The 26,231-nt window shown below is 33.0% G+C and overlaps 1 protein-coding gene across 1 annotated transcript in view; it reads left to right on the top strand.

The window, feature by feature from the left end:
• Positions 1-26,231, top strand: part of HFM1 (helicase for meiosis 1) — a 105,370-nt gene that overhangs the window by 58,795 nt on the left and 20,344 nt on the right. The window contains 13 exon segments of the mRNA XM_079152637.1: positions 1,450-1,530; positions 6,591-6,682; positions 8,128-8,234; positions 8,327-8,374; positions 9,920-10,017; positions 10,100-10,231; positions 10,921-11,006; positions 11,238-11,321; positions 11,450-11,607; positions 13,046-13,149; positions 13,596-13,742; positions 25,583-25,663; positions 25,911-26,026. Of these exon segments, the coding sequence (XP_079008763.1) occupies positions 1,450-1,530; positions 6,591-6,682; positions 8,128-8,234; positions 8,327-8,374; positions 9,920-10,017; positions 10,100-10,231; positions 10,921-11,006; positions 11,238-11,321; positions 11,450-11,607; positions 13,046-13,149; positions 13,596-13,742; positions 25,583-25,663; positions 25,911-26,026 (1,334 nt within the window).

The raw sequence follows: 26,231 nt of genomic DNA, 5'->3' as shown, positions 1-26,231 counted from the left end.
GAAACTGACCAAATTATGTTAAGTACATGTATGGATATGTCACAATGAATCCCACTATTATGTGTACTTATTATGAACCTTTTTTTTTTTTTTTTAAGACAAATTAAATTTCATCCTAGCTGAGATTTTTGGATTGAAGACACTTATTTCTGAGCATGTACACACTAACAGAGACCCTTAGTCTGCATGCTTGGTGGCATGGTCAGTGTGGCCTGGCAAATGTCCAGACCGAACCATACACTCAGGACTCACGTGAGTCAAACCAGCAAATTCCTCACCAAGAGGGGGAGGCATGAGAGTGCCCCCTCTGTCCCAGCACTCTCAGACTTGGATCCTTTCCACACTGTCTACATCTGGTCTTGTTCCTTACAGAGGGAGAGACCACTGACTACTGTGTCTTCTGCCCTCTGTCCCAACCCATGCTCTCTGCTGCTTAAACTACTCCTCAGACTCATTCTGTATTTCCCCCCAGCTATAACTGTCTTGAGTGGCCATCTCCCACCTCGCCAATGTGGTACATTGTCCATAGAGACCCATAATTTGATTACTCTGAGTTTTCTGCTCCCCAGAGCAGTTTGGTCCCTATCAATAAGACCTTTCTCAAGATAACTGAATGTAGCTCTCTGAGGGTTTGCTGAATAATGTATTGACTGTCTTGCAATTGAACAGGTTGTCATGTTCAGTCTGCTCTGAACTACCTCACTTCTGAGCTGTAGCATGGGGCAGAGTGAGAAGTATAAGCAGCAGACTGCAATTAGTAGTGGTCTAGTAATCCCTATCAATTAGCATAAACTAGTATTGCTTCCTATTCAGAGATTCCTTCCAGGTAGCAACAGTGGAATATACAGAAAAATCGAAGTAAATACTAAAAGCATCAGGCAAAACAGATTTAAGTGGTTGCCTCAAGAAAGTGGCAAATGGGGAGGTGGGGAAAGAAACAAACTGTGTAGAACTATTTGACTTTTTGTAATTTATGCATATATATCTTTAATGGAAGTTTAAAGAAGAAACAAAAGGAAAAGAAAACCACTGCCATAATCGAAGACAGCTAACAAAGCAGTTACTTACACCTGGAGCTAGTTACTTAGATTCTATTCTTATGTCTCCTAACCTGTATATGGAAATAATATTGATGCATACCTTATTGAGTTATTTTGGGAATTAAATAAGGTAGCACATGTATATAATTTTAAATGCTCCAAATGGTAAATGTTATCACTTATTGAATGTTATTTTTAATATTTGTATTATTGTTGCTATTAGAAAATCTTTTAGCATGTTATTTGGTTTCTTAATTTAAATTGTTTTTTTCTTACTGCTTAAATAAGGAATACAGTTGTTCCCAGAACAATTACACTATAACACAACTTTAGTATATTTAATAACTTCTATTTTGTCTTACTTTCTTATTTTACTAAAATTAAAAATATATTTTCCATAATTTAACAGAATTATGTTTGAAGAATCTGAATGATTTATCATCTCTTGACTTGATAAAAATGAATGAAGATGTAAATTTCAAACCAACAGGTAATTTTCCTTTGAAAATTGTTACTACTTTTAATAATTGCTTACTTAAGCCTGAATTTAAATTTTTTTGTTCTAAAATTTAGACGATGGTAAAACTGAATTGTGATAACCATTCCCACTAGAGTATCATTATTAATAGCTGTAGGGTATAATAAATTTACATGAGTATCTTTATGAAAGTCTAGAGCATCTTTTTAATAGAGAGACTATATCTTCACTGATTCTGGTGACTTTTCACAGAAGATTTGAAATGCTTGAATCTTTGGGTTGCTTCATACCTTGTATAACTATTGTAGATATTTTTGCCAGTTTTTAATTATGCAAGCATTGATTATCTGATTGGTTAGGCTCTTGAAGAGCAGGAAAAGTATCTTTTCTTTCTACCCATTAGCCAGGGCCCTTGTAATGAAAGAGATAAACAAAAGAGAAACATACAAATTTATTTAATGGAAGCCATCATAAGGAAATGAAGACCCAAAGAAGAGGTTAAACCTGAATGTTTTTATGCTGAGTTTGATGAAGAATAGAAAGTCATAGAAAAATATAATAGGACAAAGGGAATATGAACTAAGCATGATAAACTGGGGGAAACTTAGGAAGGCCTCCACATTCAGATTCCTTTCTCTGACCTTTCTCTTCAGAGATAGAGTGCTGTTTTCCTCCAAGTATAGGGAGGCCAACTGTTGCATGAGAGGTCTATGACCTGCTTTGTGGGAAGATTAGGAAGTCCTTCTTGGACATACTGCTTCTCAAATTCCTTTAGCTTGAAATATGATGTCATAGTTTGGGGAACAGTGTCCTAAGCCCTGCCAATTCTCCCCCCCCCTTTTTTTTGTTTAGTTTTATTTATAGTAGAATAGAAGAAAGAAAAAAGTATTTCATAATTTTTAGCCCTCCTGATTAGAAGCATTTGGGAGAAAAGATCAAGTTTGTTTTTCTAATTAATCCTTTTAAGAAAAGGTTTTAACTATATAAAAGTTCGTAAGTATAGAAAAGCTTTTGTTTTAAAATCTTTTTAACATTTGGCATATATCCTTCCATTTTTAATGCATTTTTTACATTTTTATAACCACATTGTAGAAATTAACAATTTTATGTCATGTATTTTTAATGCATATTTTACATTTTTATAACCACATTGTAGAAATTAACAATTTTATGTCGTAACAATTTTATGTTTTGTATTTAACATAAAGTTGAATTTTAAAAATAACTTACTGCCCTAACTGAGGCCTAAATTAATAGCATTTTCCCCCTTGTTTTCTGGTCCTTATTTTGACAAGTCTAATTTTGTTTGTGAGAATTAGTTTCTGTGTATTCTAGGGTATCTCATTAGAGGGAGCATGAGAATTACTAATGTAACTTCTTCATCTATTCTTAGATATTTTCACTCTCATGAAGAATCTTATTCCACTATCAATTTTTTCCCTGTGGTACTTCTTGAATCTTATACAATACCTTCTGTCTTTTAATATATCTAATATATGACCTATATAGCATATCTTCTTTTTCAGTCATCAGTGAATACTACTTGATTAATTTTTTCTTCTTAAAATTGTATTTTGGTTCTCCTTTTGCTTTTTTAATCAGTCTCTCTTTGGTTACCTTTCTGCTTACTATGATCTTAAAGTTTTAGGCCTTAGATCTTAATTCCCAGTTTATGTTCCTTTCTTTGAAAATATAATTTACCTTCACAGCTGTAGCTATAACCATTATGTAAATTAATTTAAAATTATAGTTTTGATCCTAGTTTCTCACCTTTGATGCAAAAATTGATCCTCAATTTCAAGTAAAATGAAGTAAATCTTCACTTACATATATGACTTAAAACTTGATTTTGGCATTTAATGATGCTGGCCTAATTATACTATTACATCATGTGTATGTACAAATCTGTAACAATGAATCACACTATTATGTACAATTACAAAGCCCAGTGAAAATGAGGAAGAAAAGAATTCATGTGATTTAGAATATTGTGAAGTGGGATAAACATAGATTTTTGGTTTCAAATACCTAGATGTCAGTGCCAGTACTATTTCTTACTAGCTGTGACCTTATGCTAACTGAGCCTTGGTTTATTTATCTGAAAAACAGGAATCTACTACATGTCCTTTCTACTTTATTGGGTTGTCATGATGATCAAATGCAATAATGAATTTAAAAACATTTTACTGTAACAGGAGTTGTTGGACTCTTTTGTTCATGGCTGGAAAAATATTGTTTGCCTATTATTCTCATTAGCATTTTTGCTAAGCCTAAGATAAAATATTGGATACCTTTGGTTTCTCTTTCATTCCTCAGTTATTCCATATTGAATTAATCATTAAACACCAAAAGCACAATCTAACCTTAGAACTGAAAATATTCCTGTCACACACTAGGATGTTTCTTTAAGTGTGATTAGATTTACTACTTGCAGTCAAAATCAACTGAGTGTGCTACTGTGTTAAAAATGCAATTAACTCACTCTACCTAAGACATATAAATTTTAATTTTTAGAACTAAAACCTACGAATTTTTATTTTACCTGTTTAGTTTAAGCTCCCTCCTAGATATATATTTTGTTAGTTCCTTCATGTTTATAGAAGATACTTATATTTCATTTAACTTTTTTAATTACCTTTATCAGAAGGGTTGTTTTATAATTAGCCTGCCATGAATATAGGTGGAAATTTCTTATGTAGTACTTCTTTCCTTCCTTCCTTCCTTTCCTCCCTTTCTCTCTCCCTCCCTCCCTCCCTCCCTTCCTTCCTTCCTTCCTTTCTTCCTTCAGATTGAACCCAGAGGTGCTTACCCACTGAGCCACATCCCCACATCCCTAGCCCAATACTATTTCTAATTAGTTCTTTTTTTAACGAGTTCTTGTTCCTTCATATTACTAATATTTTTGTCCTTTTGAGCTTCTTTTTTGTATATCAGTTCTTAGTTTATATGTTCCAATAATTCTGCTTCTTAGAGTTTTTGCTTTTGAGTTTGTGATTATAATATTCAAGTATCTAGGTATTTTTATTGTTAACTTGTGTTCATATCCAGGGTTTTGCCTATTTTTAGAAGGATTAATCCTTTAGTATGGATAGTAATTAAGAGGCTTCAGAGTTATATTAAATTGGGGTACAGATCTTGCTTCTGTGAAGGAAAGGAGGGAGGAAGGGAGAGTCTTAGCCCCCATTGCAATACTGAATACATCTGGCAAAGCTGATGAAGAATCTTCAAGTTAAAGGTCCATCAGGGAAGTTTCTTATTTCCTAGGTCTTCCTTAGTCTTCCTACCATGCTCAGTCATTGAGAGGATTTTATGAAAACATGAGCTTGGTGTGGATTCCATGGTGATGAATTCAGAGCACAGCAACCATCAGTCAATGACACTTCTTGCAATAAGAGGTCTGAGAGGTACAATCTCATGGCCTCCATGACCTCCCTGAAAACTCTGTGGTCTTTAAATTGAATTAATCTGAATTTGTTACTGTGAGAGTATTCATCATTCAGTAGCTCTACTGATAGCAAATTGCCTCTGTATTTCCTGTTTAATTGCAGATCTTTCTCATTTCTTTCCATTCCTTCAACTTTGACTCCTCTTCTTCATGGTTTCCTTTCTAGATTATTTTTTCTATCTTACCTAAAAGAGCTTCATCCTTACTAATAAGCAAGCAAGTATCAAGATTTTTCTTAAAACTTTTCATTTTCTCTAGCAGGGAGATACTTACATTAATTTATAAACATCAAGAATGAGAGAACAATGTTTAAATATTAAACATTAATATACTAGTTCCCTTGGTAACCATATTCATGATACCTAACATACTCGTCTTAGAAACTCCATTTCTTGACCCACTGCATCCATCACATTTTGGCTTAACATATTCACCAAGCTCCTAATTGAGAAAATGGCTCTTAAACTGGCTTGGCTACTTCTCTACTTCTGATTGTTAATTCTCTCTGCTGTACCATGTCTTCCATGCCTATAACTCTTTTGGGATGCCAAAAATATTCCCTTCTTCTGCAAAACCAGTAGTGTCTACATAAATGTTGACCCTTTCCTTGAGAAACAGCATACTCCTTCCTCTTCCCAGCTGTTTTCTGTGTAAGTTCACAATGCTTGAAATTCTTTGAAATGCTTTTAGATAATTTATACTTGAATCTAGTAACTTCTTAAGTGAATTTCATTCCCTCAGTTACCTACCCCCCACTGCATTCATCCACTGCCCCCAATCAACCTGCTTTTCTATTTTCTGAAGAGTTTATTTTGAAATTCCTAATTTAATTAAACTATTTATCAATAATTTTAAGTGGCCCTCTGTTATTTTAGAAATCAAATCCAAAATGTATACTCCTTTAAATAGTATTTCAAGGCTCTCTGTGAGTCTCTCTAGTCTATCATTCATCATTTCTTAATAATGAAAGTAGGTAACATTTATTAATGTTAAGCACCATACTGACTACTATATATGTATTTTTTAAATTGCACTTAAGTTTCTTCACAAATTTCCGAAGAGGGTACTTTTATTATCCCACAATACATTAAGAAACTGGCAAGTAACTTGCATATGATTATCCACCTACCTAATAAGTGAAGAGCGAGAATTCTAAGTCAGTTGACCTGAACTTATCACTATTAAGCCATATCTATCATTACAGTATTCTAAAGCTAGTCTTTTTAATTTTACTTTTTCAATAAACAATTTTTGCTTTTTCCCAAACTCATTGGCTCTATTTCCTTGCTGCCAAAGCACATTAGTCACTTTTAAATCCTGCTTAAGACCCATTTTCTATACTAGCCCATTCTATATTGAACATTCTCCTAGGTTTAATTTGCTCTTATGTTTGTATTTAAGTATTATCATTCTCTGGATTTTGTCCTCTAGCTATTTAACATGTAATCACCTCCCTAGCCAACCAATAAGTCCCAGAGATGTGTGTTATACAGTTTTTGGTGCATCTTTTGTGCCAGGTGTCACTGTAGAAACAGAGTAGATATTAAGGAAATATTTGTTAAACTGGTGAAAAGATAAGGCATTTTGACTGATGGGGGTAAGTTTATTTTTCCATCTTTTCTCACAGAGGCAGGAAGATTGATGGCTTGGTATTATATTACATTTGAAACAGTGAAGAAATTTTGTACGATCGGTGGAAAAGAATCTTTATCGGATCTGGTAAATTAATTCTCACTAGAAAATAAATAGATAATGATAGAGAACAGAGTAATATTGAAGAAACTACTGATTTATATATCTCATATAATTTAAGAATGAATGAACAGACAAAAGCATTTCTAATAATGCTATGCCTCAGAATATCTCTGATCATGAGATATGAAATATTCTTCCTTAGAATATATTGTATTTTCCTTTATATTTCTTATTGGGAGCTAGGAAAGTTTATATACATGCCAAAAATAGGTGTGGCAGCTACCTCCCAACTTGCCTGTTGATGCTGATTATCTTGATAGTACCTACCAAATGTAATATGCAAGAAAAATTCCAAGATAATATAGCATCACATATTAGGTGAGTCTGCCATGAATGATGATGAGTTGCAACATGATGCCTTGGTGCCTTGTACTTGCAGTCCCTCCCTAAGTCTTTTGTATGAGAATAGTAATATTGGTGGAAACAGAATAATATTGGTACACCCCAGAAAAAAATAAGTGATTATTGAGAAAATGGGAATAACAGTAGGTGATGCTAAAATATCAACAGTGGGGGCCAATGTGCAGTTGCAGGAGTTAACAGACCACAGGCATACTCTTGGTATATGGGAACTGCCTTGGTCCTTTCTTTCTTTACTGGAGACATGACCAGGAAATGAGAGATTTGTAAAGGAAAATACTTATTCCCAAATTTAAACCATTCACTTCTATTTTAAATATCTTTTAAATATCCTGCCAATTAGATCATACTAAAGATTGAACAATAAAATTCTATTATTAAGGAGTCACATGAGCAAAAAATTGTTGAAAGGTGAAAGGTTAATATTTTCATGTAAATATTATTTTTACTAAGAAGAAATCAGGAATAGAAACTGCCCACTGTTAACATTAACTCATTTGATCTTGAGTTCAACAAGTACATAGGAAAATTAGAGTAAGTTTCATTTTATAGATGTGGGAAAACAGCACAGAGCATTCTTGCTCAGTTATCTGGCAGAACTGGGCTATAGAATCCAAATTTCTTAATATATAAAACATTCTTTCCAATACCAAATAATTGGAATAATGAGTTGCAAACTACAGAAGAGCAGATAATAGTAGTAATGATAGTAACAAAAACAACATTTTTTGAGTGTCTGTTACTATGGGCACTGAATTGTTGTAAATTTTATCTTGTTAATCTTTACAGTCTTATTGATATAGTTCTAATGTCTAGCAACATTATATGCCACATCATCATGACATATAACAGATGTATGTAAGTACATAAGACGTAGTAAATGAATAAATCCTTAAAAAAGCAAAATGTATAAGGCAGATTTTTAACTCTGTTAACTAATAAAACTATGATGACCCAAGATAGCATAAAAAAATATTCAGAGAAAGAAGATGAGAGAAAAGAAGTAAAAAAAGTACTTCATTAAATGGACAAATACTTAAATTTTATAGGTTGCAATGATATCTAGCTGCAATGAATTTCTAGATGTGCAGTTAAGGATAAATGAAAAGAAAATACTGAATACTTTGAACAAAGATCCAAATCGGGTAACCATCAGGTACAGAAATTACATATGTTTTAAATAATTTTAAGAGGTTTTATTTAGTGGAAACAAATAATAAAAGTTTTGCCTTGTGTTTTTATTTATAGATTTCCAATGGAAGGAAGAATTAAAACAAGGGAAATGAAAGTAAATTGGTAATAATTATTTTTTAAATGTCTTAACATATAATTCATATTTGTTAAGATCTTTTTTTATTTTTAAAACATTTTAGATTTGCTTTTCTTAATAAAAACATTTAGATAAAAATAAGGAGCCAGAATGTAGATATGGTATTAATTTTCAAGAACTCTGAGATTTTAATTAAAATGAATTGTGGATATTTTTAATCAACAAACATTTGTTGAGAATGTTTTATTGAGGCAAGGTAGACAACAGAAAACATATTTATGCTTCTCATCATCAAGAGCTTTCAATTTTGCTTGAATGAGAACCATGCATATAAAAATAATGGGTAGGGCTGGGGTTGTGGCTCAGTGGTAGAACGCTTGCCTAGCATGTGTAAGGCACTGTGTTTGATCATCAGCACCATATAAATATAAATAAGTAAAATAAAAGTAGTGTGAACTAACTAACCTAAAAATTTTAACTAAAAAAATTTTTAACTGAAAATTTTTTTTAAAAAATTTATTAAAATACATGTAATCAATGTCTTTTGAATGGTAGTGGCATTTTGGGAGACAAAAAGTAAAAGCAAAAACCTGAGAAAAGGCATGCGTATATGCCTGTGGATAACTTGCTAGAAATGGGGATTTTGTATACAGGAATAGTAATTGGAAGAGTAAACTAAGATTATACTGCCATATACTTATGCCCTGGTTAGTGGCAGAGGTACCACCACAACAGAAGGTGTGAGAACAAGCATATAAAGTTAAGATCAGGGAACGTCACTGCTAGCTTTATCTGGTGAAGAGCAATCTTGTCATGGTTCTGTACCTCCTAGAACAAATCTCTATTCTCTCTCCCATCCCCATCCCTGTCTTATTACTGCTTGTATTAAGACTTTCAACAGGGAGGTTTGATGTTGAAAAGTGTTCTATTTATTAATAGAAATATTGATACTAAATAAAATAGTTTTACTCAAGCAGTAGTGAATATATCCCATATTTGTGTATCCCTAGACATCTTCTCAAGGAGTTTTACTTATCTTTATTTAAAAGCATCTCATCCACATTTTTTCCATCAGTTCCTTCTTTGTTAAATAAGAGAAGTTTTTGAGAGAATGGGAGATTGAGTATAGAAGAGTTAAAAAAATAACAATGACTGAACTTTTAAGGGTTGGTAAAAGGAAGTCAATAATGACCTGCAATGATAATGCAAGATATAGCATCATGAAGTACATGGAAATCAAGGTATAGAAAATTCTAAGAAGGACTACTTCAGTCACTAATGTCAAACACCACTGGGCAGGGGGGTGCACACCTGTAATCCCAGTGGCTTAGGAGACTGAGGCAGGAGGTTTGTGAGTTCAAAGCCAGCTTCAACAACAGCAAGGCACTAAGCAACTCAGTAAGGCCCTGTCTCTAAATAAAATACAAAATAGGACTGGAGGGATGTGGCTCAGTGGTTGAGTACCCCTGAGTTCAATTCCTGGCACCCAAAAAAATAAAATAAAAATAATTTCAAATACTGTGGGATACTAGCTTTTAAAAGAAAATAATGAAATTTCTTCTTTCCTTCAGTCTTATACAGGCTCAATTAGGATGTATTCCCATACAAGATTTTGCTTTGACACAAGACACCTCAAAGATTTTCAGAAATGGCTCACGAATTACAAGATGTAGGTTACAGGATTAGTGGGTTTTCAATATTTTTCCAGTAAATTAGTGCTAGATTTAATATTGAAAAAAATTTTTTTTCAGGGTTGTCAGATTTTGTGGCTGCTCAGGAAAAGAAGTTTGCCGTACTGTTGAATAGTTTGATTTTAGCTAAATGTTTTAGATGCAAACTTTGGGAAAATTCTCTGCATGTATCCAAACAGCTAGAAAAAATTGGTAGGTACTGCATACAGGAAGCCAGTTTGGTAATGTCAGCAATTTATTTTGTATTTCACCATTAAGCAAATTATTCTGTGATTATAGACCATTAAGGAAAATATGTGTTTATAGACCTAAATAAGGTGCTGTACTTACTTTGAAAATCTGATTTTCATTTGCTCTTGCTTAAATGATTCCTTTTGAAATCAAATGAATCGTGCATAAGAGATCTAATAAAAATACTCTAATTTAAAATTTTGTTTTCATACCAAGAGTAAACTTTTCTTTTAGTAATTAGGTAACTAACTGTGATGCTGTTTCTTTCATTTCTGTGACTCTTATTTTGCTGTGATCTCAATTACAAGGTACAAAGGTAATAATTCTGGCCATTCCCAATCAATTACCAGAAAATTATATCAGTTATTTGTATTTGAACTTTTCTTCTGTTTTCAATAATAGTAAATAAAGAATAAAAATAAAATAAATAAATAAGTGCTGCCACACTTAGGACCAAGCCTGGAGCGCACAAACCTTAGGGGAACCCTCAAACCATATCCAAACAATAGCAGTTAGATGTTTGAATCTTTTTTTAAAAAAAGTTCTATCTTTAAAAACATTCTTACTAATATTAGTTATTAAATAATTAAGATATAGATTTCATTTTAAGTAGATTATTTAAAAATTGTCCTTTGATTACTTTTTCATAGGTATAACATTGTCAAATACCATGGTAAATGCAGGTTTGACCTCCTTTAAAAAAATAGAAGAAACAGATGCAAGGGAACTTGAACTGGTATTTAGTATTCACTTATTCCTAATCTTACCTGAATTCTATTTAAATTCTAGAACCTAATTTTGATATCTTTATTTCTGTCAAATTATTTTCTTTTTTATATTCATATTTTAACTTACCAAGATTTTGGGTAGTAACTGTTATTAAAACCTTATTCTAAAAATATTTTACTGAAAGAGTTTTAAGTATTATGGTAAGAATATAATCATGTAAATATGCTTATATGCTTAGATTTTAAATAGACACCCCCCTTTTGGAACCCAAATAAAAGAAGCTGTGATATATCTGCCAAAATATGAACTTGAAGTGGAACAGGTAAATATTTTGTTTATTAAATATTTTGATTCTTTTCAGCAATAAAGCTACCTAATAACTAGACTTAGAGCTGAGTGTGAGTAGTAAGGTTATATTTTAACATTTCTTATGCCTATCCTCTTTTGAAGATTACAAGATACAGTGATACTGTCGCTGAAATATTAGTGACCATTATATTAAGGAACTTTGAACAGCTACAAAATAAAAGAACAGCACCAGATTCTCACTATGTTACCTTAATCATAGGTGATGCAGACAATCAAGTGGTTTTTAAGCACAGAATTATGTAAGTAATTATGACCTTTATTTGATTTTATTTCTAAGCATATACTGTAGATAAAAATTTTTACTGAAAAATAGAAGAAAAAAATATAATTGTAGAATCAATTAAATTACATTTTCCTAAAACAATAATGGGGTAGTTTTTAAATTTATCTATTAAGGAAAGTATTAACATTGGGTCTGTTTAGATCTTTATATTTAGTATTCAAATGAGCAAAGTATAAAATCTATCACCATTGTCTGAAACAAGTAAATAGATGACCTTTAGGAGGTTGTTCTTATTTTTCTGCTTTTCTCCAGTCATTTATGGCCTTTCTACTTTTTGGATAGTTTTCCTCCTGCTCATCTCAAAATGTATCTTCTATTTCCAAATTAAAATCTAACAAACTACTGTAGCTTAGTTGTGAAATCCAGGCAACCAGATGACATAGATCTAGGAGGTACCCACCCTATACCTAGTTCTCTAGCATGCTATTGTGTAAGTTTTCCAGAAACTATTATTTTCTTCCAGGATGTCATAGAAAACTCTAAGGACTTCATTTCCAGCTATATAGCTACTACTTTGTTAGTACTGAGAAGATTTCAAATATTGAATTGTTTAATATTTATATGAAACAGGTGCTATCATCATCTACATATTTATAGAGGAGTAAATTGAGAAAAAAGAGTAGTAATTTCTGCCAAGGCATATCTAGTTCATAGTGAAGTCTGAATTTGAACCTAAGCATTCCTAATCCAGAACCTATGCTCCTAATTATATTACCATACATGTAAGCTCAGGAATGACAGTGACTCTAAGATGGGAATCTCCTAATGGTTGACAGTATAATAAAGGATACCTTCCCAAAAGGTCACCAAAAAAGGTATGAAAGGGACTATAGTAAATAGTAAGATTTTTTTCACTGGAAGCTGCCCTCTGCAACTAGTCGTGGTACACTTAGAATATGCCATTGTACAAATCTTTGTTCTCTGTGATTCTTCAATCTAATGATAGCTTGGACTGTCTGAGACTAAACTAAATTTAATCATAAAATTGGTGGCTGGTTTTTTTGTGATATTATTAGATACAAACTATTTCAGAACAATTTTAATGATATTATTGAAGTTGTTCTTACAAATAAATGTAACTGTATATAGCCACTTTAAAATGGTAGTGACTTAGGGGCAAACACATGTGTTATTGGTAGCAACTATATATTCCAAGTGGGCCTCAAATGAGTCAGTGCAACTTGGAAACAGGTATAATTAAGAAAATTATGGTTACCATAACTCCACTGATACTTTATTCTCCTTCCTCAGAATTTTAGAAAAGTAATTTTTAGTAATCAATTTCACTCTACTACTAGAGAGTACCTATCTTAGAGATAGTCAACACTTAGGAATTAATGTTATTTTGTTTAGTATTTGGATCATTATTTAAATTATGCATTACTATTTTTCAGGGATTCTGCTTTGCTCATAACTGGAAATTGGACTAAAAAGATTGATGTGAAGAGAGCTCTTATGTCTGAAGATCTTAGCATAAATCTAATTAGTTCTGATTTTGGTAAGCTAATTAATGAAAATATAAATATAAAAAATACAATAGCATTTAAAAATATTTCCTTTTTGTTGATACAGAAAAAATAAAGATATTATGTAAAAGTAATATATTTAAATAATATGAATAAACTTTAAGGAGAGTGTCACCATATTAGATATGGAATATGTAACATGAACCAGGATAACAATTCATATTGTTCATTTATAAACATTTTATTTCCAAGATAGTTAAATTTCAATTATTATGGGAACATTGACTTTTATTTTTAGTAAGATAAATGTATGAATTTCTGTTGGTCATATTTTTTAGCATTTTAAAAATTTTTTCATTTCCTGGACTTCTTAACTACGGAGTTACCGTAATATAAGAGGCATAAAAAGAAATAAATGATCTCAATTATAGACTTATATGACTTAAATGAGCATTCTTTTACCTTTTTCTCATTTTAGTTGGACTTGATATTCAGCAGAAATTTACAGTCTTTTACTTAGGACCTAAGAGGTTTGGAAATCAAATAATTATACAAAGAAAATCAGAAACAGAGATTTCTCATTCTAAATATCCAGCTAGATCTACTGTAGCAGGACCCAGTAAAGGTAAATAGCTCTAGTTATATTGTGGATACTCTCGGACTAGATATTTAGATTATTTACATTAGTAATATGTAATAGAAATTCTTCCTCATAGTTAATATTTGTCAAGTTAGATTGATGTTTGGAGCCTATGCTGTTTTATTAGTCTTTTTATATACATTTCCCCTTTCCCATACTTACTTCATTCTTATGGCCTTTATCAGAGGGAGAGCAAGTGATGTACAAGAATCTACAAATGTGATGAGGCAAACTAGAATGAAAATAAATTAATTTTTGTGTGTGTGATGGGATTTTCAACATACACAAAAGTAGACAGAAATGTGTAATGAACTCTTAGGTATTCATTAGCTACCTTAAATGGTGATCAACTCATGGCTAATATTATTTTAGCTATACCTCATTTCAGTTTTTCCTTTCATATGTTGAAGCAAACCTCAGGTATCATATTATTCACTCTGTAAATGTTTCATTATATATTTGTAAAAGGTAAGGATTTTTTTGCAAAAAAACATAACTGCTTTACTTTATTACCTAAAACTTAATGCCACCCAATATTGAATCAATGTTCATATTGCTAATTGTCTAATAAATGTGGTATATATATACTATCTAATTACCATCTAGATATACCAGATTGACCTCTGAGTCCCTGGTACTTTTGACAGCTTCCTTCCTGTCCAGGATGATATGCTATTCCAGGTGCAGCTTGGATATTTCTAGTTTCATACCTGTAAATAACCCCTTTTGCCAAGGAGCCTAGGTTTCTTTTAATGATAATAGTTTTCTTACATCAAAATCTGTGTCCTAGAGGAATTCATTGCCATTGAGTGATCACTTGAATTTTTCCATGCAGAGTTAGGAAATATGTGATTTTGTTTTGTTTTGAAAGATAGAATACATCATATTCAAATGTATAACTCATACTTACAAGTCCAAATCAAATTCAGGGATAAAATCCTTAAACGCAATTATCTATATTTCTTTTATATCAGGCTGAGAAATTTGGTTTTCAGTGACTCAAAAAAATTATAAAATGCTGCTAATTTTCCATCATTTGCACCATTATACTCACAATAAATGATCTAAGAATAGCAATACCAAACTACCCTGCTTAACATGATTATTAAAATTTGAGAATATTTTGCAGATATTTTTGTTCTCAGAATATGTCTCACAGTTTATATATATATAGTCAAATTCATGTGTTTTAAAATCATTTGGAATACTTCTACATGGGTAGACTATTTATGCCTCCAAGTGCTAACAGTAACTGGTGTTTGTTTTATAGATTGGACTGTGGAATCATGTAGCTATTTCTCATTCACTTGCTTCTATTTTCACTATTTTGGCCCTATAAAAGGAGCAGATAACAGATACTGGAGAATGTGAGAGCAATAGGTCTACCCAAGTACCTGAATAGTCGTTTACTCTGAATGGTATTGGTACTTAAAATAGGTAGAAACTGCGTTGAGTAATGGCAGAAAGAATACATTTAAAAATAATCTGTGACCTACTGAGCACTCAACTCATTCCTCTTCAGAGAACACAAAAAAAGCTTTATTTCCAAACAGAATATAGTAGTTTGTAGCAGGCTGGTGCTTCCATGGCAGCACCTCTAAAAACTACATAAGTGCTAAAGTTTGGGCCTTGAATGTCTCCTAAAGGGCCATGTTTTGAAGGCCTGGTTTCCAGGGTGGTGGTATGGGGAGGTGGTAGAACCATTTAAAATAGCATCAAAAATATATACTTAATAATGCTATAATAAAAGATGTTCAAGACCAGTTCGTGAAAACTAAAAATCATTATTAAGAGGAAATAAGGGAAAACACAAATTAAGTGATATGCTAGTTCAAGGACTGAAAGATTACATATTGTAAAAGATATCATTTCTCCCCCAGTTAATCTTTAGAATATAATCCCAATCCCAAACCCCAGTGGGTTTTTGTTTGCTTTTTTCTGAAACAACAAACTGATTATAAAATTCATGTGAAAGTTAAAAAAAACAAGAATAGTCAGGACAGACTTGAAGAAAGACATATCTGGGAAACTTTACTAGATATCAGGACCTCTTACCAATCAGTAGACATTAAGAGATTTTGATGTATGCATAAGGATAGACACATTAACTAATGGAATAGATTAAGATTCAGAAGCAGACCTATAGTTGTACAAGCAATGATTTATGACAAAGTGACTGTACCATGCAGTAGAGAAAGAATGGTCTTTCAAAAAATGAGGCTAGCTTAATTGAATGTTCATATTGAAAAAAAATTGTGCCGGATATGGTTTGAATGTCTTCCCCAGAGGTTCACATCCTGAAAGCTTGATCTCCAGTCTTGTTATTGAGATAAAACTTTTGAAAGATGAGGCCTAATGGAAGGTGATTGGGTCATTCCTACCCTTGGAAGAGATTCATGCTTGTCTCCTAGAGTGAGTGAGTACTCCCAGGAGTAGCAGATTTTTACAAAGTGAGTCCATTCCATGTGCTTAACCCCTAATTTATGCAGTTAGTTTCCACTTCTCCTCCACATTGTGATATAGCTAAAGGGTCCCTAACCAGAGGCTAAATCATTGGAGCCCTCTGAGCTTGAACTTACAGCCTCCAAAACTGAACTAAACAAATTTCTTTATAAAGTACCCAACCTCCAATATTTTGTTAAGGCAACAGAAAATAGACTAATACAGATCGTATCCTGGTCACAAACTCATACTCTGAACAAAACTTATTTCTAAATAGATTGCTGATTTAAATGTGAAAGAGAAACAATAAAACTTTTAGAGGAAAAACAGATCTTCCAGGCCTTGGAATACATAGTTTAATAGCACACAAAAAGTTCTAACTGCTTGTGTTAAAATTAAGAACTGTTCATCAATGTACACCAATAAGAGAGTTAAAAGTAATTCATGGAGTATGAAAAAAAATTTAATACATATTCCTGAGTGTTGTAGGCTGAATTCATACATTGAAGTTCTCATAATGTAACTGTATTTGTATAATGTAAAGAGATAATTAAGTTAAAATCATTAGGAACTCTAATCCAATATAACTGGTCTTCTTATAGAAATAGAAAATTAGGACACTGACACACATGGAGGGAAGACTACAAGAAGACACAGGGAAAGCCATTCACAAGCTGTTAACTGTGTTCACATTTTTTTCCTACTCACCACCAGTTATTTGTTTCAAATAGCTTGAATTGTTTCTTTGATTGTTTCTCTTATTTGCAACTGTAGTGAAAGCTGGAATGTCTGCTATACTTCCTACTAGCATGAGCCTTTTGTAAGGGTAAAAGTTCCCCACATACTCAGTACAACCCTGTGGAAAGCAGACAGAAAATGCACCCTATCAGACAAGTAGTTTTATTACACACACACACACACACACACCTTTTACATATATATCTATATAGCCATCCCAAATATTGTGAATTTATGTACATTCTGATTGTACAATTTAGTTCTTACGTGAAAATTCACATATTCCCAAATAAAGATATATTTTTATACCTTTAAACATAACATATATTCACTATCTACATTTTCTTTCTCAGTAACAAACACAAGATGAGGCCATAGATTTATCCTACTAAAGTTATAACACAAAATTTAACCTTTCTCAAGATAATCCAAATTTCAGCTATTCTGATCTCTTGTCAGACCATCATGTTATTAAATTATTCAAACGAATGTCAGTGTTTCTTGACTTACAATGATGAGGTTATATCTTGATAAGCCTCTGTAAGTGGAAGATATCATGAATCAAAAATGCATTTACTACACCTAAAGTATTGAACATCAGAGCTTAGCAGTAGATAATCTGTTGTTTTACCCTCATGATTGTGTGGCTGATGAAGCTGTGACTCACTGCCCCTGCCCAGCATCACAAGAGAGAATATTGTATACATATTGTGTACATAGTGCTAGCCCAGGAAAAATTCAAGTTCAAAGTATGATTTCCAACTGAAGCATATTTTCCAACCACCATAAAGCCGAAAAACCATTAAGTTGAACCACCATATATTGGAGAGTGTCTTATATTTAGTTCAGACCATATAATTCAATACATTTCTATTTAGCATCATTAATATATTTGCTTAGAACTGGGGGCTATAAAAACACATTAATTAAAATTTCATGTGTCATAACTATGAAACTATATGCATCTCAGATTGTGATAGTATGGGATCTGCTAACTTGAAAGTATACTGAACAGTACAGTTTAGATCAATGTTCTCTGAGAATCATATTTTTTAAAATTATCAATCTTTGAAAACATATTTGTTAATAAGACATTCAGATAATTCTCAGACTATAGAGTGGGGTGGGTGGAAAAGCAGTTATATGGTACTGGGATGCTCTACCACTGACCTTCTTCCTTAGTTGCCCAGGCTGACCTTGAACATGTGATCCTCCTGCCTCAGCCCCATGAGTAGTGGGAATTATCAGCATGCCCTATTGCCTAGCTCTAAGTACCATTTCTAACAAAAATATAGGGAAAAAATTTTGTCACTTAGATAAAATCCATATGCTAGTATTCTAAACAAACTTGTATACAGTTCTTATTCCTGATAAGATATGCCAACTCTGCTTTGAAATTTTTGGGAGCCCCTGGAAACTGTTAGATATCCACATCCTGGGTCAGTTTTTGCTACTGGCAGCAAATGTTGTGCATAGTCATTGTACACCATCTTGTGGTGATAGTTTAAAATGCATTGTTTTTGGTGAAGTCCTTTGATTAAGAGACAAAGGCAACTTCTATCTCATATGGAAAAAAAAAAAAAAAAAAACTTGCAAGGCATTTCATCTTATCCCCCAAATAATAGATTCCTTTTCCCATCCCCCAAATAATAGAGTCCTTCTCTAAATAAATTAAATTAATCCTCTGAGGAGATCTAAAGCAATTAGTACGAATAGAGAGGCAGAATGGTTGAGAGATTAGGCTCTGGATTTAGACTACGGGAATTAGAATACCAAATTTGCTCATTATTAAGAATGTGGTCTTGACCATGTTATTTAATCTCTGCATGAATTACTTTTCTCTTATGTGAAGTGGAGATATAATAGAAATACCTTACAGACAGACCAGATATTTGAAGAACATTCTGGAACATGTGAAAGTCCAAAATAATTAAGCAGAAAGTGGATGAAACAACAGGATAATTCAGAAGTGTAATAAAACTTAATATAAAACTTCAAATAGTAACCTCAGAGAAATTAAAGATAAAATTGCAACCATAAAACTAAATAGGATGCCTAAGGGGAAAAAAGGACAAGAGCAAGTACAGGGAAGTAAAATCTATGATTATAAAAACACAAAAACACTAGAGAACTAGAATATAAAGTTGGTATAATGAATCAAAAAGAAAAGGAGATAGAAAATTTAAGAGACAAAAGAGGCAATCTAGGAGCCTATTTTCTGACTAACAAGTGTTCCAGAAAAATATCAATTAGAAGAAAAATATTGAGAAAATTTTCTAGACCTAAAATGAACTATAAATCTTCTTTTCAAAAAGGCTCAATGCTAGTTAAGGTGAATGAAAGATTTACAAATAAGGCATAATTGCAACATTTCAGAACATCTTGACAAAGAGAAAATCATAAATATTTCCAAGAAACAAAACCAAGGTTTTTTGTTTGTTTGTTTGTTTGTTTGTTTGTTTTGTGGTGCTGGAGATTGAAACCAGGGTCTTACCCATGTGAGTCAATCCCTCTATGAACTAAACTGTATCTTCAGCCCAAAACCAAATGTTTTTATGAGCAAATTGGATATTAGAAGAGAATGGACTTAAATTCCAGAGGATAAATGATTTTCAGCCTAGTGTTCTATATGCCCAGTCACACTCTTAATTAAGTGCAAAAGTACATTTGAAGGTTCTTAAGTTTCATTCTCACACATCCATTCTTAGGTAGTTGCTTCAGGATGAGCACAGTAAAACAAGGAAGTTAACCAGGAAAGAAAAAAGTCAAAGAACTCAAGTATAGTGAATTCAGCTCAAGAGCTTAATGAAAGGAAGTTTCAGGGTGACAGCTGTAAGACTGGCTTCTACTGCCTTAGGAAGAGGATATAGGGCTCAAGGAAGGAGATATCTATGAAGGGGAAATAAACAGGCAAGGTGTTTCCTTATATTTTTCTTTGTCCCTGAAATATTGAATGAACTTTAAGAAATTTAAAGTAGATATTGCTGAAGTAAAAAAAGCAATAAAACTTCAGGGGAAGCAATATACTGCTTAAGAAAGAAAAACACTTCACTTGGTTTTGCTTTAAAACTATTTTTACTTTCTATATGTCTCTCAAATCAGCCTATTTTTTCTGACTGATTTTACTACTGCCCTCACTGTAGTCTGAGTTAATATCTCTCTTTTTTTTTTTTTACTAGACTCTTATAGTAGCTTTTTAACTAGTCTTGTTGCATCCATTCTATCCTATCTCAAATCTCTTCTTCATATTACTTTTCATAGAGTAATGTTTTTCACAATACAAATCTGAGATGTTCCTTATTGATTTAAAACACTTCAGTGACTTCCTATACCTCTTAAAATCTAAATCATTAGCATGCCCTACAAGGTTCCACACTGTCATAGGGTCAACCAGTCCCTAAACAACAATGTGATGTCTACTCATACATGGTCTTGCCTTACTTCAGAAAATTTGGCTGGGAAAGACACAAGAGTCTCAGATGTATTTAGATAGTTTAATACTTACACAGACAGCAACGCACAATCAGCATGGTATCAGTTACTCCCATCCTTCATCCCAGAGGATGATACTGGACCAAAGGGGCCAAACATGAATGGTGGGTCACTTTGTTTTTGAGGTATGAACTCTATCCTGCAGCTATGTCTGAAATGGGAAAAATGGAAAGTCCCATGCCTTACTGGAATCAGGGAAACAGATAAGAAACTGCTTCATGGTAGCCTCATGCAAGATATGGAGCCTCCTGTAAGCTAAGGAGTCAAATGAGCAACAGCTCCTTATAAGACTGCCTGGATGATAGGCCATTCTGCCAGTAGTTGAGCCTTATCAACGTGGTCTGTGTGAAGACATGCAATTGCCTGGGTGCTAAGGTGGAGCTGTTCGTCCCCGCCCCACACACACATAAGCTGCCTTTTCTACTAGTAGTCTCATGTACTTTCTCTTTCTTGCTTTAGCATCACCCACACTAACTTTTTGATTTCTCCAGTAGGCTATGTTTTTCCTGTCATAGAGCATTAGTAAATGCTGTACTCTGCCTAAAACTCTTTTTCCTACTACTTTGTCTTTTTAACTCCCACTCTTTCTTCAATTCTCTGCCCAACATTCCTGACCAGGACAATACCTCATTATCACATAGCATGGTGATATGTACAGTGTGTTCCTCTTCTTTATAGTACTCAGAGGTTTTTTTTTTTTTATAATTATTTGTATAATCTTGAATTAATGTAAGAATAGTAGAGATGGTACTAATATATTAATTTATAACTTAATTTAAAAATACTTTTATATACTTGTTTATTTTCTCTTTAAAAACTTTTATTGGTGCATTGTAACTATATCTAATAGTAGAATTTGTTGCTACATGTTCATACATGCATACAATATGAAGATAATTTGGTCAATTTTGTTCCTCAGTACCTCCCTGTTGCCTCCCAACCTGCCTCCCATGGTCCCCTTCCTCTATTCTATTGGTCTCCCTTCTATTTTAATGAGACAACCCCCTTTTTTCCCCTTTTTTTCTGTCTACCTTACACATATGAAAAAAAACTTGACCCTTGACTTTTTAAGTTTGGCTTATTTCACCTAACATAATACTCTTGAGCTGTATCCATTTTTCTTCAAATGACATAATTTCATTCTTCTTTATAGCTGAATAAAACTCTATCATGTATATACACCATTTTCTTTATTCATTCATCCATTGATTGTCACCTCTGCTGCTTCCATAATTTGGCTACTATGCAGCTATAAACGTGGATACACATGTAGTGCTATAGTATACTGACTTTAAATACCAAGGAGGGGTATAACTGGGTCATATGGTGGTTGCATTCCTAGTCTTTTGAGGAATTTTCATACTGATTTTCATAGTGGTTAATTTACATTCCCACCAACAGTGTAAAAGCATTACTTTCCCCCAGCATTCTCACCATCTTGATTATTTGTATTCTTGATGGCTACCATTCTCACTGTAGTGAGATGAACTGTCAGTGCAGTTTCGATTTGTATGTCCCTAATTGCTAAAGAGATTGAATTTTTTTCATATGTTTGTTTGTTGGCCATTTGTATTTTTTTTTTTTTTTTTACTGGGAATCGAACTCAGGGCCTCGTGCTTGCGAGGCAAGCACTCTACCAGCTGAACTATCCCCCCAGCTGTATTTCTTCTTTTGAGAAATGTCTGTTTAGTTCATTTGCCCATTTATCGATTGGGTTATTTATTTATTTTTGGTGTTACATTTTTTGTGTTATTTATATATTTTATATATTAATTTTTATTTATTTATTTTTATGTGGTGCTGAGGATTGAACCCAGTGCCTCACATATGCTAGGCAAGCACTCAACCACTGAGCCACAAACCCAGCTCCCTGTATTTTAATTGTCATAAAAGTAGCTAGCAAAGATTTTCCCCCATTCTGTAGGTTCTCTCCTCACACTTGTTTCCTTTGCTATTCAGAGGCTTTTTAATTTGATACCATCTCATTAGTTAATTCTTGGTGTTATTTCTTGAGCATTAGGAGTCCTAGTGAGGAAATTGTTCCCTGCACTTATATGGTGAGTGTTGACTCTTGGTTTTCTTCTAGTATTTGCAAAGCTTCTGGTCTAATTACTAGGTCTTTGCTCCATTTTGAGTTGATTTTTGTACAGGGTGAGTGATAGAATCAACTTTCATTCTTTTCCATATGGATATCATTTACCCAGTTCCATTTGTTACCAACTTACGTTTTTGGCACCTTTGTCAAGAATAAGGTGGCATTATCTGTGTGGGTTTGTCTGTGTCTTCTCTTCTGTAAAGTTGGTTTTTGTGTGTTTTTATTCCAGTAACAGATACTATTTTTTATCCTTGCTTTATATTGTTTTTCAGATAAGAGTTCATATTGGAACTCATGTTCTTTTACTCCAATGTGTCCTGTACTTCACCTGTAAATATATTAAATACAAGGCAGCATATAGTAAGTGAAATGCACAAAGAATAAGCCACAGGGACCCTGTTATGGTTTGGATGTGAGATATCCTCCAAAAGCTCACATGTGAGACAATGCAGGAAGGTTCAGAGGAAAAATGATTGGGTTGTAAGAGTCTTAACCCAATCTTTTTTTTTTTTTTTTATTGTAAACAAATGGGATACATGTTGTTTCTCTGTTTGTACATGGCGTAAAGGCATACCATTTGTGTAATCATAAATTTACATAGAGTAATGTTGTTTGATTCATTCTGTTATTTTTTCCCTTCCCTTAACCCAATCTTAATTAATCCCTGATGAGATTAACTGAAGTAGTGGGTGTGGCTAGAGGAGGTGGAAATTGGAGTGTGACTATGGAATCTCTCTCTGGTTCCTGATGATGCGAGCTGCTCCCTCTGCCACACTCTTTTGCCAAGAAGTTCAGCCTCACCTCAAGCCCAGAGGAATGGAGCTGGCCTTCTATGGACTAAGACCTCTGAAACCGTGAGCCTTCATATAAACCTTTCCTCCTCTTTAATTGTGCTGGTCAGATAATTTAGTCCCAGCAGCAAATTAGCTAACTAAAACAGACCCAAAGGAGAAAGAAATCACTTCTGATGAAGTGATCACAATAGGTCTGTGATAGATGTGCCATTTGAGTTGCCTTAAAAGTTGATAGCTTCTTCTGATAGACAAGGAAGTGAGGGTTTTCTAAGATGAGGTAATATCAAAGATACAGTCAGAGAAAGGCATGGGATAATTCGAAGAATGGCAGTTGAATGTGTTTTGATGCTATAAAGAGAGACTGAAATTAGATTCTACAGGACCTTGGATATGGAATAATTTTGTCAGGAGGAAGTAACTAATGTTGATGAGTGGGCATCTAACCAGAGTTGAACTTTACTAGGATTAATTAAGAAAAATATATGGAATAAATTGAAGCATGAAGGACTGACTTCAAACAAATCAGATACCATCTAAGTTAGTGGTAATAAGATCATGATGCTGGCACAACTTTCGAACCAGTAAGTCATGGCACTCCTTACAAAATATAATGTCAAAAAGCCTTTCAACCAAAGACCCCTAGGAACACATCTGCCTTTAAAGAAAGTTAGCTTTATTTAACATTCTGCAGCAAGTAAGAATACAGTACTGGCCCAACTGTGGATCATCTCAGGAAGTTGAGAGAAACTGACAGGATTTCATCTTATGTTGGGTGATTCTTAGAAGGGTTTAGGGAAAGGAGAGATTAGTTCTGAATTGGATACCTTCAGAAAGTAAAGGATTGGTTATATTTTGGTCTTTTGATCTTGGAGTTGGATTTTAAAAATAGTAGTCATCTGTGTTAGCCAGAAGAGGGGGATATTTCATTATTTTTGTGGTTCTTGAGTGTTCTTGCCTATAGTTTCAGAAGTAATTGCATAGTAATCTTATGTCTGACTTCCACTAAGATAACATTGTACATTGTTTATATTCTCCAAGTAGTTCATGTTTAGTTGGGAACAGTGTAGTTTAGCTGTCAGTTTTCAGCTACCAGGAATTTTTTAAAATTACTTTATCAGTACCTAATGCTTTGATTAAGTATTGATTAGGTCCTCGAAAGAAACCAGCCTCTAGCTGGAGTTGTAGCTCAGTGGTACAGTGCTTGCCTTGCACTTGTGAGACACTGGGTTCGAAATTCAGCACCACATAAATAAATAAAAAAATAAAGTATTGTGTCCATGTACAACTAAAAACATTTTTTTTAAAAAAAGAAAGAAAGAAAGAAATCAGCCTCATTTGGTGAGCAGGCTCATCCATTTATCCCATGCTGCTAGACATACATTATCATTGTCTATCATGACTTGACTGAAAGTTAATTGAAGAGTGACTCTAAAAATGAAGAGTAAAAATCTAAGAAAGGTTGTAGAGGTCTTCAAAACTCTCTACTATCTCCAACATTTCTACTTTACTTAAAATTTATGCTCTAGCAAAAATAAACTGATGTTGGTTCCTATAATCTGTGGTTTGCTGCCTTTGAATATTATGTCTTCTATCTAGAATATCTTCTCTTTCTCCCCTTTTCATATCCTAATCCTGTCTGTCCTACAAGGACCAATTTAAATCTCTTTCTCCTTATCCATGTTACTAGTCAGAACTAAGATCAAGAAAAAGCCTACTTAAAGTACAATAAATGAAGAATTAATTATATGTGGGTATATTAATTCTAACAGAAGATAAGCTGAAAGCAATATTTCCTTTCTTTGAATTGAAATATCAAATTTTTTATATTCCTAATGCATTTATTTTTAACATTTATGAAGAATGGTGTCCTATCTATTAATGAAAACTGCCATGAGGTTTGCTTCTTTCCAGATTTGCAAGCTTAAGGATAAAGCAAAGCAAAGTTTACATCTCTATCCTCATTCTCCCTTCGTTAAGGACAAAGTATGTTACTTATGTTTTGCTGTATTTGATTCTGTTTATACCAGAGAGGTTGTGTTAAGCTTATAGGAGGCTAGGTATTCCTTGTGAAAAAGGGTTAGGGCTAATAATGGGACAGGAATTGTTATTAGAAATATTTTTTTCTAATAACAGTTTCACTTGAGGAAATGTGAAGTCAAAATCCTTTTGTGCTGTCTGAGAGAAGAGACTGGATAAAAATTAATGATATTAAGTTCATAATAATAAATATCATAACAAATAGGTCTTTTCTTATATTGATTTAGGAATAACTGCCTGCAAAAAACCTGGGAACCGAGAATGCAATCATCATTGTAAAAATAAATATACGTGTGGCCATGACTGCTGTGAGTTTAATAAAACAAGTTTATTTTAGGCATTAAAAATTGAAAGTTCTTTGATAAGTAGTAATGACATCCTAATTATCTATCTATGATTTTTATGTCATGCGGCTTAAAACTCTCAAATAATGTTCAGTCTTTTGTGGACAACGTGAAAAAAAGTAAATATTAGGTTTGAAATTTTGAAGAAATTTGGCTTTACATGAACAATGCCTGAAGTTTAACCTAAAGTATCTGAAATTTATTTTCATAGGTAAAACTGGAGTTGCACAGAAGTCAGAAATTAAAGAACCAACAATTTCTTCGTATTTATCTGATTTAAGAAACAGGAATGCTATTTCATCTCTTCCTCCAGTTAAACGTCTCAAGGTTAGTATTAATAACATTTATCCTTTGTTCTGCAATTAAATGAATATAAATATCACTTATTCTGTATACCAATTAGGTAGGTCTTCACAGTGTGCTTTAGAATTACTTGTGGACTTAACTAGAAATATGCCCATTATTTATAGTCAATCTGTAAACCTACTTTTAGAATGTATTTATACAGCTTCTTTCTCATTAGCTTTTTTTC

This window comes from Sciurus vulgaris (genome assembly GCF_902686455.1).
Source record: "Sciurus vulgaris genome assembly, chromosome: 1".
Taxonomy (NCBI): Eukaryota; Metazoa; Chordata; class Mammalia; order Rodentia; family Sciuridae; genus Sciurus; species Sciurus vulgaris.
The sequence above is the reverse complement of the archived record's forward strand: the minus strand, read 5'-3'. Positions and strand labels throughout refer to the sequence as shown.